This window comes from Heloderma suspectum, chromosome 1 (assembly GCF_057233095.1).
Source record: "Heloderma suspectum isolate Gila_16-S chromosome 1, 16-S_ref, whole genome shotgun sequence".
NCBI classification, from domain to species: domain Eukaryota; kingdom Metazoa; phylum Chordata; class Lepidosauria; order Squamata; family Helodermatidae; genus Heloderma; species Heloderma suspectum.
In genome coordinates, this window is record NC_139458.1 from 54030118 (window position 1) to 54045882 (window position 15765).

At 41.2% G+C, this 15765-nt stretch overlaps 1 protein-coding gene across 9 annotated transcripts in view; it reads left to right on the forward strand.

Moving 5' to 3' along the window:
• RALGAPA1 (Ral GTPase activating protein catalytic subunit alpha 1) overlaps positions 1-15765 on the forward strand; it is a 201988-nt gene that overhangs the window by 107679 nt on the left and 78544 nt on the right. For all 9 annotated transcript variants that reach the window (XR_014789084.1, XM_084843464.1, XM_084843455.1 and 6 more), the window contains 4 exons: positions 3158-3268; positions 8038-8106; positions 12855-12989; positions 15507-15690. Coding sequence is in view for 8 of the 9 variants with exons in the window: in XM_084843464.1 (XP_084699590.1) it covers positions 3158-3268; positions 8038-8106; positions 12855-12989; positions 15507-15690 (499 nt within the window). In the remaining variant the exon portion in view is untranslated. The remainder of the gene's footprint in view (positions 1-3157; positions 3269-8037; positions 8107-12854; positions 12990-15506; positions 15691-15765) is intronic.

Genomic DNA, 15765 nt, shown 5'->3' on the forward strand with positions numbered 1-15765 from the left:
ACCACTGCAGGCTTCCTGCTGCCCTTTCTAGTGCTCCACTGCTCTCTATAGCCCACCTACTCCCCAGCTTACCAAACAGCAAAGACAGGGGTCCCTTTTTCTTTTCTTTTTTGTCCTCTTTTTCTTGGTGGCCAGCGGTACTGTAGAGGAAAGTATTGGCCTGCAGCCACCCACCATCTTCATTTCCTAAGAATGCCTCTGAGCCACACATGAGGTTCAGAGGCATTCATTGGAAATGAAGATTGCAGTGGCTGGAAGCCCTCACTTCACTTTGAAGCAATCCGAGCTGCCAGTAAGAACAACAACAAAATGGAGGAAATGGGTGTCTCGTTGAGTGCCAAGGAAGATATCTAGGGACACATTGCCTACCCCTGACTTGATGGCCTACAAGATGCCCTCAGGCTCTATGATTCAGAGGTTCAAGGTAAGTTATTCAGTGCTTTCAGAAACCTCCCTTCATAGAGATTTGTAGAAAAATAAAATTGGGGTCAAAGCAGGTTCCCTCCCTAAAGAAAACTCTAGACGGTGACTTGATATCAAACCTGCAACAAATTAAGCATGAGCAACTTCAGTGTAAGCCCAATGTTCTGAGAGCAGGAAGCAAGCACAGTCATATCCACTGTCTACAGTATTTAAATATGACACTGAGTAAGCAAGAAAAACATACCCATGCATCATTGCACGTGCTGTGTGTCTTGTTTGAGTGTCGGGCGGGCGGGCGGGGTAGAGAAATGGAATGGACTATCCTGAAAGAAATCATGGTCGGTGGCTGGCTGGAATACTGAATGAGAGCATTCCACACTTCAAAGGTTTCTTGCAGTTCTCACTTGCATTTACTCTTCTTGGAAATGCAGGCAGCCCTTCTATTGGATAGACAGACCAGACACCATCATTGCAGAAAGACAAATATGTCATCTGGACAACCTTTGGTAGTTGCCTCATGCTTCAGGCCCAAACATTACCCCTTAGTAGTGGAGTGTGTACTTGAGAGGTACCCCCACGGTGCTCATCACTGCTGCAGTTATGGAATTATCACAGGTATTGGATGGCAGTCAGCTGCCATGCTGAGCAGGCTTTTCAGTTCTAATCTGGAGTGTACCAATACGTATCGCTGGTCTTGCTTAGTGACAAATAACATGACTATATCAACTGTCTGATTTTGAAGATAATTATTCCCTTTTTTAATTGTGGGGAAACAGATATAAAATGCTAAATATGCACTAAGCTTTTTACCATCCTACCATTACTTGCCCACTCCTCTGACTGTGGGACTCCTCCTTAGACATTGCCTGGGGACTTCAAATCTGCCCCCTGTTTTGGTCTGAATATGCATTATTTCATAAAATGGTTGCAAAGGATAGCATGCGTACTGTTCATGCTAAATTATTGTATTGAACATTAACGTTGTGCAAAGGGGTAGCCATTAAATTCAGAGCACATAAATAAACTCAATATTTTTTGCTAGAAACATCTTTGCCCCTGACAAGCAGTTTGAGCTTCCCATAGAATAAAGCATCCTTCCCCTGTCCCCAAATTGCTGGCATATAATTGCTGACAATCTGGGTACATAATGCTCCTTGTGAGGTCCATGTTTGTGGTATTTACCCTTAAACCCAGCAGTAGAGCATTGTTAGATATGCATCTCTAGCTTCTTCATCAGTTGTCTGTCTTGTGTAGTGTATTTTTTTTTTATAGAGCCAGTTTTTGAAGGACACCTCCAGCTCTCTGCATTTGATTTTGGTTCCTGTGATCATGTTGTTTGAGTGTCTGAATTTTTCTTTGATGTTCATCATAATATGTTGGAAGCCACCCAAACCCTTAAGCAAACAATGTGTATTCTGCCTGCTGCATTCTGCATTCATTCCTCAGTAGCCTTTGGCAGATCACAAGAGGCTTTGTCATTAAGACAAGTGCTTCAGTGTTAGGCTTACAATGCCAGTTATGATCTTGTAGCTGAAATAAAGAGTTAGAAGTTGCACCTTTTGTTGCAGCAAAGTTTCTGCAGTATTTAACCATCACCCTCTCCTGCCACTTTCTAAATGAAAACTTCAAAATACAACATTAGAGATTAAAGAGAATAGATTAAAATGTTATTGCAGAGTAAAGTTGTATCTTGGTTATTCCACAGCTTCAATTCAGTCATGATCAAGCTAACACTGGTTCATACCATTAGCCTGTTAACACATCATGACAGCCCGCTGTGGCTTAATTTATCCGTGTGTGTTGTCATGTTGTGCCGAGCGCCCATGGATACCATTTTTAGATGGTGCCCATGGGCACCCATCTTGCCATCGTTTCTTGTGTTGTGTGAACCTAGGAAGCAGGGGTTGTTTGAGGGTTAGACAACCCTCAAATAACCCTAAAACAAGCCATGGGTTATTTGAAGTCGTCTAACCCTCACACTTCCTGGATTTGAATGACACGGCAAGCCGGTCACCCATGGGTGCCATGACAATATGGTGCCCAGCATGATATGACAGCCCCCATTGGTAAATTAAGCCATGGTGGGTTGTTGTGTCATGCAAACCAGGCCAATATGCTGGGTCACATGTTGTGTCATGCGAACCAGGTCAAAACATGATAGGTTAGATAGCTGGTTATAGCCAGCTGCAATTTCTGTGATTGCAAAGACAGGTTAAAGTCATTTGTATTTGAAATTCTATTGTGTGAACTGGCCCCTACAGCACTTGTGTTTTCCATAATATTGCATATTTAAAAAACAACAAGTACAAAATACTCTGACAGCGCTGCTTAATTGATCGCTGCTAGGTTTTTTATTTATACAATCTTTTGTCTTAAATATTCTGCCATTCAGCTTTTTCAGCTGAAATACTAACATTGGTGGGTTGTATGCAAAGATAACATGTTCATCTCAGCTGTTTGCTTGCAACCCATGGTTGTTGGCTGTGCTCCTATGTGTTTGGATGTCTTCTCTATTTAGGGCTTAGATCCAAATGAAGTAAACAATTTTAGCTTAAAAGCTGGTAAAGGACTAGACACAAGGCTTATTCCTGTCTTGACAAAGGACGTTTTTTTGCTTTGAGTGTCTAATTTCCCCCTGAATGTGTAATAGCAGTGAAATGCTAGTCTGTCACATACAGTATATCATAATATCGAAATCAATGTGTTTATAATCTTTTCTGTGTTTTTTTTACAGTTTCCAAATAAAACAGTTGCGCATGTTGCTTGCAATATGCTTAGTATGCTGATTCATTATGTACACAGGCTACAAACGTATCATACTGATTCACCGTTAAAAATTATACAAGTAAGTAATAACATGAAGAAATATTCGAGCTTCGTTTTCATATAATGCTCCTTAGAAATATGAAGCGACAGATTTTCAAACTGGCAAAACTTAGAAATGTGTCAGGTTTCGAGATGTAATATTGTACAAGACTTCCTCAAAATTGTGTGTTTTGATTAGAATTGTTAATATTTAATACACACATTTATCATGCAGGCCATGTAAAATGGAAATGAAATGGGGTCTGATGTGAATCTTTATAACGTTATTGAAATGGAACAATTTATTCAAATGGATTTCATGATATTACATCATATAATCACAGATTAGTAGGGTTGGAAGGGGCCTATAAAACCATCGAGTCCAACCCCCTGCTCATTGCAGGAATCCAAGTCAAACCATCCCTGACAGATGGCTGTCCAGCTTCATCTTGAATGCTTCCAGTGTGGGAGAGCCCACTACCTTCCTAGGTCATTGATTCCACTGTCATATTGCTCTAAGAGTCAGCAGGTTTTTCCTGATGTTCTGCCAGAATCTGGCTTCCTGTAACTTGAGCCCATTCTTCCGTGTCCTGCACTCTGGGATGATCAAGAAGAGATCCTGGCCTTCCTCTCTGTGACAACCTTTCAAGTACTTGAAGAGCGTTATCATATCTCCCCTCAGTCTTTTCTTCTCAGGGCTAAACATGCCCAGTTCTTTCAGTCTCTCCTCATAGGGTTTTGTTTCCAGTCTCCAGATCATCTTCATTGCCCTCCTCTGAACCCCCTCCAGTTTGTCTGCATCCTTCTTCAAGTGTGGTGCCCAGAACTGGACACAGTACTCCAGATGAGGCCTAACCAGTGCTGAGTTGAGGGGAACTAGTACTTTATGTGATTTGGAAGCTATACTTCTATTAATGCAACCCAAAATAGCATTTGCCTTTTTTGCAGCCACATTACGTTGTTGGCTCATATTCAGCTTTTGATTGACAACAGTTCCAATATCCTTCTCGCTTGTAGTATTGTTAAGCCAAGTATCCCCCTTCTTGTAACTATGCATTTGGTTTCTTTTTCCTAGGTGCAGGACTTGGCATTTATCCCTATTACATTTCATTCTGTTTTTTTTAGCCCACCACTCCAGATTATCAAGACCACTTTGAAATTTGTTTCTGTCTTCCAGGGTATCAGCTATCCCGCCCAATTTTGTGTTATCTGCAAATTTGATCAGCACTCCCTGCACCTCCTCCTCCAAGTCATTAATAAAAATGTTGAAGAGAACAGGGCCCAGGACTGAGCCCTGAGGTACTCCGCTCGTTACCTCTCCCCAGTTTGAGAAGATCCCATTGATAAGCACTCTTTGAGTCCGATTCTGTAGCCAGCTGTAGATCCACCTGATAGTTGTTTCATCTAGCCCACTTTGAGCTAGTTTGCTAATCAGGATTTCATGGGGTGCTTTGTCGAAAGCTTTGCTGAAGTTGAGATATATTATGTCCACAGCATTCCCACAGTCCACAAGTGAGTTTACCTGATCAAAAAAATGAGATCAGAGTCATCTGGCAGGATTTGTTCTTGACAAATCCATGTTTTGGCTTCAAGTAATCACTGCATTGTTTTCAAGGTGCTTGCAGATGGATTGCTTTATCATCTACTCCAGAATTTTCCCAGGGACTGATGTCAGACTGACTGATCTGTAGTTCCCAGGTTCTTCCTTTCATCCTTTTTGTAGATAGCGACAACATTAGCCCTCCTCCAGTCATCTGGCACTTCACCTGTCCTCCATGATTTCTGAAAGATAATAGACAGTGGTTCTGAGAGTTCTTCTGCCAGTTCCTTTATTACTCTAGGATGCAGTTCATCTGGCCCTGGAGATTCGAAGTCATTCAAAGTAATTAGGTGTTCCTTGACCATATGCCTATCGATCTCAAGCTGCAATCCTGCCCCTTCAGCCTGTACTTTGCCTTTGCCAGGGGGTTCCTAGACCCTCCTTTGGGAGAAGACTGAGCCAAAGTAGGAATTGAGCACCTCTGCCTTTTCTTTGTCATCTGTTATCGTTTTGCCATCCTTATTTAATAGCTGAACCACCATTTCTTTCCTCTGCCTTTTACTATGCACGTAGCTGAAGAAAGCCTTTTTGTTGTTTTTAGCATCCCTCGCTAACCTCAGCTCGTTCTCAGCTTTAGCCTTCCTGATGCCATCCCTGCAATTCTGTGCTCCCTGCCTGTACTCTTCTTCTGTAGCTTGGCCTTCCTTCCGCTTACTATATGTGTCCTTTTTTGTTTTCAGGTCATCCCTAAGCTTTTTGTGAAGCCACATTGGCTTCTTCTGTTGTCCTCCACCTTTTTTTCTTGTTGGAATTGTTCGTAATTGTGCCTCCAGAATTTCCTTTTTTAAAAATTCCCATCCATCTTGGACTCCTTTTCTCGTTAGCGTCGCTTGCCATGGGACCTTACTTATCATTGTTCTGAGTTCATTAAAATTGGCTTTCCTAAAATCCAGGGTACGCGTTGGGCTACACTCGGCTTTTGCTTCCTTTAGAACCAAAAACTCCAGTATAACATGGTCACTTCCCCCCAGAGTTCCCATAACTGCTACTTGAACCACTAAGTCTTATCTGTTAGTTAGGATCAAGTCAAGGATAGCCGATCCTCTAGTTTCTTCCTCCACTTTCTGTAGAAGGAAGTTATCAGCAACACAAGTCAGGAATCTCTTGGAGGGGCCATGTTTTGCAGAATTTGTCTCCCAACAAATATTGGGGAAATTGAAGTCCCCAATTACTACTACATCATACTTCCTTGAAACATTGGCTATTTGCTTTTCAAAAGTTTCATTCTCGTCTTCTCCTTGATTGGGTGGCCGGTAATAGACTCTGACCACCATGTTTCATTTATTCTTTGCTTCATTTATTTTAATCCAGATGCTCTCGACAGGTACCAAGCTCATCCTCCTGTATTTCTGTGCAGATATGTATTTTTATCATATAGTGCGACTCCACCTCCCTTTCTGTCCCTTCTGTTCTTTTTGAACAAGTTATATCTTCAACTGCTGTATTCCAGTCATGGGAGTCATCCCACCAAGTTTCAGTTACACCTATCAAGTCGTAACTTCCCTCCTGTATAAAGAGTTCAAGTTTGTTCTGTTTGTTTCCCATATTCTGGGCATTAGTATATAGACGTCGAAGACCATGTGTTTTGTAGTTTGGCTTTCTTCCTACATGTTTCCGAAGACTATTATTGGGCGCTATTAGAGCTGTTCTCTCCATTGCGGTGCATGAGCCTTCATCCATTGTTATCCCCAACTTTATGTCTCCCTCCCCTGTAGGATTCAGTTTAAAGCCCTCCTGGTGAAGTTCTTCATGCTGTGGCCAAACACATTCTTCCCAGCCCTTGTGAGGTGCAACCCAGCCCTTGCCAGCAGTCCATCTTCCAGGAAGTATAGCCCGTGTTCCCAGAATCCAAAACTCTTGTCGGCACCACCTTTGTAGCCAGTCATTCACCCGGAGTATTTTTCTTTCCCTTTCTATCCCTCTTCTAACTACTGGAAGGATAGATGAGAAAACTATCTGAGCCCCAAAGTTCTTGAGTTTCCTTCCCAAAGCTTCAAAGTCTGATGTGTTTTCTTCATAGCTCCGCTTGGCAGGCTTCACAAGGCTATTATAAACAGATCCTTACATCGTATAAGTCATATAGTGGCTGAAATGCTCTTTCTGTTCTGCATAACAGCCTTGCACAAGAATGCAGACACAATAGTGCCCTCACACAGTTGCACTGGAGAAGTTCTGCATAGCCTTATGTCAGAGCTATACTTTTCATGCTGCATTCCTGCAATTGTCATCATTCTACTTTATCCCAATGACTGCTTTGCCAGGAAGGCCATAGATATATTTGTAGACCTAATGTAGGCCATCTGCAAATAAATAAATACATTTTAGAATAAATGTGGAATAGGTTCCTCATTTAAGATGAAACAGTTATTTGTGGCCACCTATTATAACATATCTCAAATATTAACTCTCCTCCAAAACAGAAATATGAAGCAGATGTCATAATCAATGTACACACACCCCACCAAAAAAAGGAATTGATTAATGAAAATAATAAATATTTTTGGGCACAACAATGTGAATGAGGAGAAATGTGTTAATATCTTTCAGTGGAATACTGTTGGTCTTGCTAAATGCAGTGGAAGCCACTAAAATTAAGCAGATGCACCAATTCTAAGGACATTGCTTGAGATAAATTATACTGAAATCAAAGAGACTGACTTTTGAGTAAATGTATTTAGAACCAGTTTTGCCACTTCTGATACCAACAACTATTAAAGACTGCAATCCTAGCATTACTAAGACCCATAAGCAGCTTTGAAATTGCAGCCCAAGACTTCTAAGAGCTTAACATTTTCAAATGACTTGCTAAGTGATGCTGGAATAAATACATTGAATAGGAAGGAAATAGCTGCCTTGTCTGTACTAACAATGCTAAATTATAACTGCAGAGATAGAAAAATGACAGATTTATATTGGTTAATTTACAAGCAAGAATGAACCAAAACAACAAATTGCACAGACAGCATCCTAAATTCCCATGCAATAGATACCTCTCCACTCCAATAAAATCAAAAGTAAGGACAGGTGAGAGAACATAATTTCCAGCAGAAAATATGTGAATGTATTTAAATGTAATGAATGTATTGATCAAAAGGGAAACAACTAAACAATCACTTAAAATTATTTCACAGTATATCTGTCAAATGATTGAAGTTTTCTTTAAGTCTTAAAACTATAGAAATATTTTAAAATATATTTATTATCCACAGATACTTATAGCTACGATCACCCATCTGTTACCCAGTACAGAAGCTTCTTCTTATGAACAGGACAAGAGGGTAATCAAATTGTTGTTGTTGTTGTTGTTGTTTTATGCTGCCATGCATACTTCTGATTGTAATGTAACATTAAGGAGGGGCAGAGTTTTGGGGTTATAAATAAAAGCACAGGATATTAAGTTTCTGTTGTGTATGTATAATATAGCATATACTTCCGCTTATTATTTAAATGTTATAGCAGAGATTACTTGCCAAATAACTTATGTCACTTGGGCTTTCTACCAGTGATTAACATTTTATAACAACCACTACAAATAAGGTTGACTGATTTTTATTTATTTTAATCATTATTACAAATGGTATATTGCCCTTGTTTACTGAACTGCTAAATCTATCAATATATAAACTGTGCCAAATGGCCACTATACAACAGCCTGTTTGTGAGCCAAATCAGTTTTTCATGATACATCTGCCACATGGAGGCGCTTGAAACTTCCTCTCTGTGGGGTTGCCATATAGACAAGAAGTTTGTGTGTACCAGTTCACTGTGCAGTTCATCCCATTAGATGGCTTGTCTACACACTGGCACACATGGTGGAGGCACTTTTAACCAACCTCCATTTAATAACTGTTGTGAGATGTAGCCATCATTTTGCTTGTCTTTCTTTTAACTTATAGAGGAAGAGCCGTTCATGCCTTTTTAACTCCGAAATTTACTAGTGCAGTGCACTCAGAGATTGCCCTCAAATATCCCTTGATGTCTCTGTGATAAAACTCAGGATTGTTGGAAGATGATAGCACAAATTATTTCATCTTTCTAAGTATACTTATTCCTGGGGACACAACTTTTTGTTGGCTTAATAATTTGTAAAACATAATGGATTGTATCCAGGCTTTTCCAGGGGTACAGGAGCTGCAGTGGGGAGGAAAGGGTGGGAAGGTCAATTGCACGAGCAGCCTTTTGCTCATGCAAAGTCTGGATGATCTTATTATTATTTATAAAGTCCCAAAAATGTACTAAGAGCTGTACACAGATTGAAAAAGCAAAACAGTCCCTGCCCGTAGGCTTACAATCTAACAGATACAATACAAAAGGAAAAGGGAACGCGGATAGATGAAGCAAGCAAGCAAGTACAAGTTCTTAAAGTTACAAAATCTCAAGTACACATACAGCCAATATTTGTAAAGGCAATAAAAAGTTGTGTTGCATTGACTGTTTCCTGCAAAATTAATCTATGCCAAACATTGGAAATTCTGTGTAATATATTTGTTGGCTTTGGAAGACAAGGGAATTTTTTCTTTTAGTTAATTTAACAATTTACCAAAAAATTTCAAGCTGAATTTATTTCAGCAGGGGAAACCTGGAGTCGAGTAGTTTAATGTCCAAGTACTCTATCTCTAATACCTCAAGACACCTTTGACTGGCTGCACTCTGTAGAAGTATAATCTTTTTGCATATTGTAATTGCTAGGGGCAATATGTGAGTGAGTGAGCCTTGAAAATAAGCTCACAAAAGTTACTGGCCTGCAAAAAAATGTTACTAGTTTCCTAGGGTTTGTTTGTTTCTTTAAAGCTAGGCTAGTTTTTTTAGTCTAGCTTTTTAAAATCCTAGGCTAGTTTTTATAAAGCTTTTTACCCAAGCAGACTGGTGGAGGAGGAATAGAGCAATCAGAGCACAGAAACCAAGTTTGCTGGTGGTGGAGGGATGGAGAAGGTCTTGGGGCCATAGTCCAGCAGTGGGTGGGGCCAAAAGAAAAATGGGAGGGGCCAAAGACAAAAGTGGACAGGGCACACCCACCCCAATCCAAAATTTTTAAAAATCCCATTGTTATCAATTTATAGTAGGAAGCAGTTTCTGTTGAACGTGGGCCTCCATTTCCCCTTGCAGTCCCCCCTGTCCTCCAGTTGTACAGTGTTCTTAGTATTATATTTATGATCTTATTTCTTGGGTCAGTCTTGGGATATCTTGTTGTATGGATGATGCCCTTACTCGCAGTTGTCTTTCTGCTGAATGCGGGCCTCCACTTCCCCTTGCAGTACACACACACACACACACACACACACACACCATCCTCCAATTGTACAGTGTTCTTACTATTATATTTATGGTCTTATTTCTTGGGTCAGTCTTGGGATATCTGGTTGTATGGACGATGCCCTTTCTCGCAGTTGTCTTTCTAAGTAGTCACCTGTTAATCTCGCATGAAAGTGGCTCTTGTCAAGTGTTAACTTTGAAAAGAATGGTGCAGTGGCACACTACCAATTCATTGGGATCAAGGCTGAGGTGGAACATTTCTATTATGATGAGGGCCACTAGTCCCTTCGGGGCCCCTGTCATAACTGGAGTGCCATCTGTAATAAGGCAACTGCATGTTGTACATTTCTAGCAAAAAAAATTAGAAACACCTTCTCCTTTGGGAGCATCATCCACTTATAAGAGTAACAGTGGCTCCTCTGTTATCTGAAAATGTGGGGCCCTATGACTACTAGTCAAGTTGTTAAATACAAGGCTGGTGTGTGTGTGCGTGCGCACACACGTGTGTATAATTATTATTACTTGAGTCCTCCAGCATCTTCTTTGGCTATTATAGTATTTTGGTCACAATTCAGGGTCCCTCATTTAACATATGAAGCCCTAAATGGCCTATTCATCTTAGAGGCTGCCTCTACAAGAATTGCTTTTCATGGTGCTATTTATGTGACGAGTGCAAACAGCAAGGGCTCACACAGATATATTTTAATATCTGCTGCCTACAGTAAGATCCATTTTCTCCAGATGCCTTTATTGTGTTTCAAAACACCTACTTAGAAAAACATTAACACAGTGCCTTGGATCCAGACCTTGCCTTCCAAGAACAGAAGGGTGCCTTCTGTCCACAGAAGGATTTTGATCCAGCGGAGCATTTCTGCTGGCAGAACATGTGAGGAGGCCATTTTTGCCCCCTTCTGACCCCTGTGCCACCTGGAACTCTGCTCCAGAAGGTTGGGGAATTCTCCAGAACAGCGTGCTAGGTGGCCCTGGGGGCTGCAGGGGGAGGAGGCTCTGAAGCAGCAGTTCCCAAAGGAGCAGTCCCCTCTTCACCACTGATCAGCTTTTTCTGAAGGGCGGGGGAAATTGTGTGGAGAGGAGGGCTAAGCCTCCCCATGTGATCTCTCCCCCTCTGGCAGCTCAGGAAACAGCCGAACAGCAAGAAAGAGGGAGCTGCTGCACTAGGAGCTGCCACCTCAAGGGAAAGGCGTGGGGTGAAGGAAGCCTTTGGGTACCACTGCTTCAAGGCACTCCAGGCTCCTTGTGGCAGGGTCTCCCAATGGAGCTACGATTGCTCACCTTTCCCAAGGAGGGATGCTGGCAGGGCATCGGTGGGCCAGGTGGGAAGGCTTCATGGGTCAGAAACTTGGGTTTCCCATTACTGCCTTATCAGTTCACTGAAGCTGTTTACTTCACTTCACCCACAATAGTGAGACTTAAAGGCAGTCCAAGTATGAGAACATTTCCTTAGGAGTGTTCAAAACCTGTATGATTATACTATTTCCATTTCATGTATGTGTAAGAATCATAGAATCATAGAATAGTAGGGTTGGAAGGGGCCTACAAGGCCATCGAGTCCAACCCCCTGCTCAATGCAGGAATCCAAGTCAGAGCATCCCTGACAAATGGCTGTCCAGCCTCGTCTTAAAGGCCTCCAGTGTGGGAGAGCCCACCACCTCCCCAGGTAATTGGTTCCATTGCCGTATTGCTCTGACACTCAGGAAGTTTTTCCTGATGTTCAGTCGGAATCTGGCTTCCTGTAACTTGAGCCCATTATTCCGTGTCCTGCACTCTGGGATGATCAAGAAGAGATCCTGGCCTTCTTCTCTGTGACAACCTTTCAAGTACTTGAAGAGTGCTATCATATCTCCCCTCAGTCTTCTCTTCTCAAGGCTAAACATGCCCAGTTCTTTCAGTCTCTCTTCATAGGGCTTTGTTTCCAGTCCCCTGATCATCTTTGTTGCCCTCCTTTGAACCCTCTCCAGCTTGTCTGCATCCTTCTTAAAGTGTGGTGCCCAGAACTGGACACAGTACTCCAGATGAGGCCTAACCAGTGCTGAGTAGAGGGGAACTAGTACTTCCCGGGATTTGGAAGCGATGCTTCTATTAATGCAGCCCAAAATAGCATTTGCCTTTTTTGCAGCCACATCACATTGTTGGCTCATATTCAGCTTGTGATCGACGACAATTCCAAGATCCTTCTCGCTCGTAGTGTGGTTGAGCCACGTATCCCCCATCTTGTAACTGTGCATTTGGTTTCTTTTTCCTAGGTGCAGAACTTGGCATTTGTCCCTATTAAATGCCATTCTGTTGTTTTCTGCCCAGCACTCCAGTCTATCCAGATCACTTTGAATTTTGTTTCTGTCTTCCAAAGTATTAGCTATCCCTCCCAATTTTGTGTCATCTGCAAATTTGATCAGCATTCCCTGCACCTCCTCCTCCAAGTCCTTAAAAAGTATGAAATGGCCATTAGTCACTCCTCCGTTTGTTCACTTTGCATACAATCCATCCAGAATGAAGCATGTGGAAGTCCCATTGTGCTTAGCTCTCCCACTGAGACTCAAAGGGACTTAGGATTTAGTGGGATCATGCCCACTATTTGTTGTCTTTGTTTCTCTTATCAAAACTGTTGATCATAACACCAAAAAATAATGTGCTACTATTTACTCTTGAGATGGATTTCTGCTGAGACTAAACTTAAAAAGGAAGGAGGAAAAATAAAGAGTAATGCAATATGCTCTTTATGGCTATCTGTAATTTAGAAATCCTTCTATTACAGCTGGTGGTATCTCTGCTTCTGTGTCTGTTGGACTGGATAATGGCCTTGCCTTTAAAGACACTGTTACAACCTGTTCACACTGCAGGATCTGAAAATGATAAGACGGAAAAATCTGTTCTCAACTGTATATATAAGGTACTTGCTCCCCTCTGCCCCCCCGGTTATGGTTTTGGTTAGGTTTGTGATGGTGTTGGTTTTTGTATTTTTTATTTAATCTTTTAGGTTTTTACAAACAAAGAAAAATACACAAATCAAACAGGCTTTCATTATTTCTTAACCATACAAAGCAGATATGCAATTTCAGAAGGCTATCACACATAAAGTCAATTTTAAAAACTCAGAAGCAACCACCATATAAAACAGGATCAAGCCTACAAACAACAAAATGGAAATATGTCAACATACTCTTTAAAGCTGGAATGTATTCTGTGCCAAGCCCCCTTAATATGACCACTGACTCTATCAATATATGATGGCGATGGTTTCTGAAATATTGGGTACTATAAACCCCCCAAAGGCTAATTTTAGGGCAGACCACGTATATCTTTCATACCACATTTTCTCCAATACATGCAGAGTAATTCTTCCTTATATGAGCTAAAAGTACAGGAGTTCTCTACATTGCCAACATTTAAATGCACTTTATTTGGCGTTAGAGAGAACGAAGAAAATGGTGCTGAAGTCCAAATCATGATCCATATCTGTGACTCTATTTGTGGACCTAAATCTTGAAGTACATATATACGTCACCTTGGGGGCTTTGCTAGAGCAAAAAGGCAATTTATAAATATTTTAATAAATGAAATGTGTTCTTCCATCTTTCATATCACAAAAGTGTGTAAATTAATGAGATAGGCCCTTAAAATATGAAATACGCGTAGTAATATAAGATTTCCAAAACTTGTGAGAACTCTGGTAACAAGCTCAAAAAATAAACCAGTTATTAATTAACAACATAATTCTATACATGTCTATTCATAAGTAAGCCCCAGTAAATTGAATGGGGCTTACTCCTAGGTAAGTGAGTACAAGAATGGACCTCATGTTGTACTGATATCAGACAGTATATCAGACAATTAAATTTTAATATAAAGTCCTTATTGAACATAAATCCTTTATCTTTATTATCTCACTTAACTTAAAATATGTTGTTCTCCTTCCAAGAATTAGAAATGTTAAGTATTACAAACCTCTGACTCAAAAAACTAGTGTGATACAGGTTTTATGCCATCATTCCCATATCAAAAGTGTTGAAATGGAAAAAAAACAATGCTCATATAACACCTTGGGCCTTGCCTTCTTCTCTTGCCAATGTCTTCTAAAGTATATTTAGAAGTAGAGTCAAAGGCGGATGAACTGCCACTTTCAAAGCCCTACTGGGTTCATGCCAGCAGGGTGGAATTGAGGGAGAAGTGATGCTTTCCTCCTGTGTATCCTGTTCTGGGGTTGGATGTTTATTTTCAACTATTTCCCTCTGATTTCTTGCCCCAGGGCTGGTATAAATTTCTTCCCATGTTGGGAGCATATTTGGGATTTGGAGGGCTTCAAATACAATCAAAAATGCAGTACAATCAAACGGAACATTAAAAACCGCAAATAAGATTTTAAAAGATCAAAGAAAGCTGAGAGCAAAGAATAAAAATGAAAAGAGCTAAACAATTCTAAAAAAAAATACAACCATTTTGAAAACATGGGAAAATAAAAAGCTCTTTGCCTGCCACTGAAATTAAAGTCTAGGTGCCAGGCAGACCTCTCTGGGGAGGGCACTCCACAACCCAAATGCCACCACTGGAAAGGCCCTTTAGTTCATAACCACCCACAGTACCGGACTTGGTGGGAGCACTCAAAGAAGGGCCTCTGAAAAAGATCTCAGGGTCTGGTCAGTACATGTGGGGAGAGGTGATCCTTCAAGTACTGAGTTCCCATGCTGTGAAGGGCGTTATAGGTAAAACCAGCCCTTAGAATTACCTGTAAAAATCCTTCAATATCTAACCATGTGTTATATAGAGTAGAGTGAACCATTTTCAGTAAGGGTTGAGTAAGACATTTAGGACAGGGAATGTACTCCAAAGTATATTGTAGGATTATTCTGGCCCTCCCTATCCAAATAAAATGGATGACAGCTTCCTGTGTACACTTTTGTACATGCAGCAAAGCACTTCCCATAGCATCGGAACAGATTAAGCACTCTAGCTTGTATATTCTGTTCCATTTTATGGTAAATGCCCTGCCTTCACTTTAGTTTTCACACTTGTAACAAATGTGTAAGGGGCCGCGGTGGCTTAGTGGTTAAGACGCTGAATTGCAGACCGGAAGGTCGGCAGGACAGCAGTTCGAGACCCGAGTGCTGCGTGATGGAGTGAGTTCCCGTCTTCAGTCCCAGCTCCTGCCAACCTAGCAGTTCGAAAGCAAGAAATTGCAAGTAGATGAATAGGTAGCGCTTCGGAGGGAAAGGTAACAGCGTTCTGTGCACCTTGGTGTTCAGTCATGCCAGCCACATGACCACGGAAGCGTCTTCGGACAGCTCTGGCTCTTCGGCTTAGAAATGGAGATGAGCACCACACCCTAGAGTCGGACACGACTAGTTGGGGACACCTTTTACCTTTAACAAATGTGTACATATGCTTTAGTCAACTTCATTTTTATTCTTAGGTTCTTCATGGATGTGTCTATGGATCGCAGTGCTTTAGCAACCCAAAATATTTTCCTTTGAGCCTATCGGATTTGGCATCTTCGGATTATGATCCTTTTATGTATTTGGAAAGTTTGAAGGAGCCGGAACCTTTACATTCACCTGATTCAGAACGGTCTTCAAAACTCCAGCCAGTCACAGAAGGTCTGTTTGCCTTGCTGAACTCCTCCTTTTGACCAAATAATGTGGATTTCCAATACTCAAGTGTTTGTCTGAAGT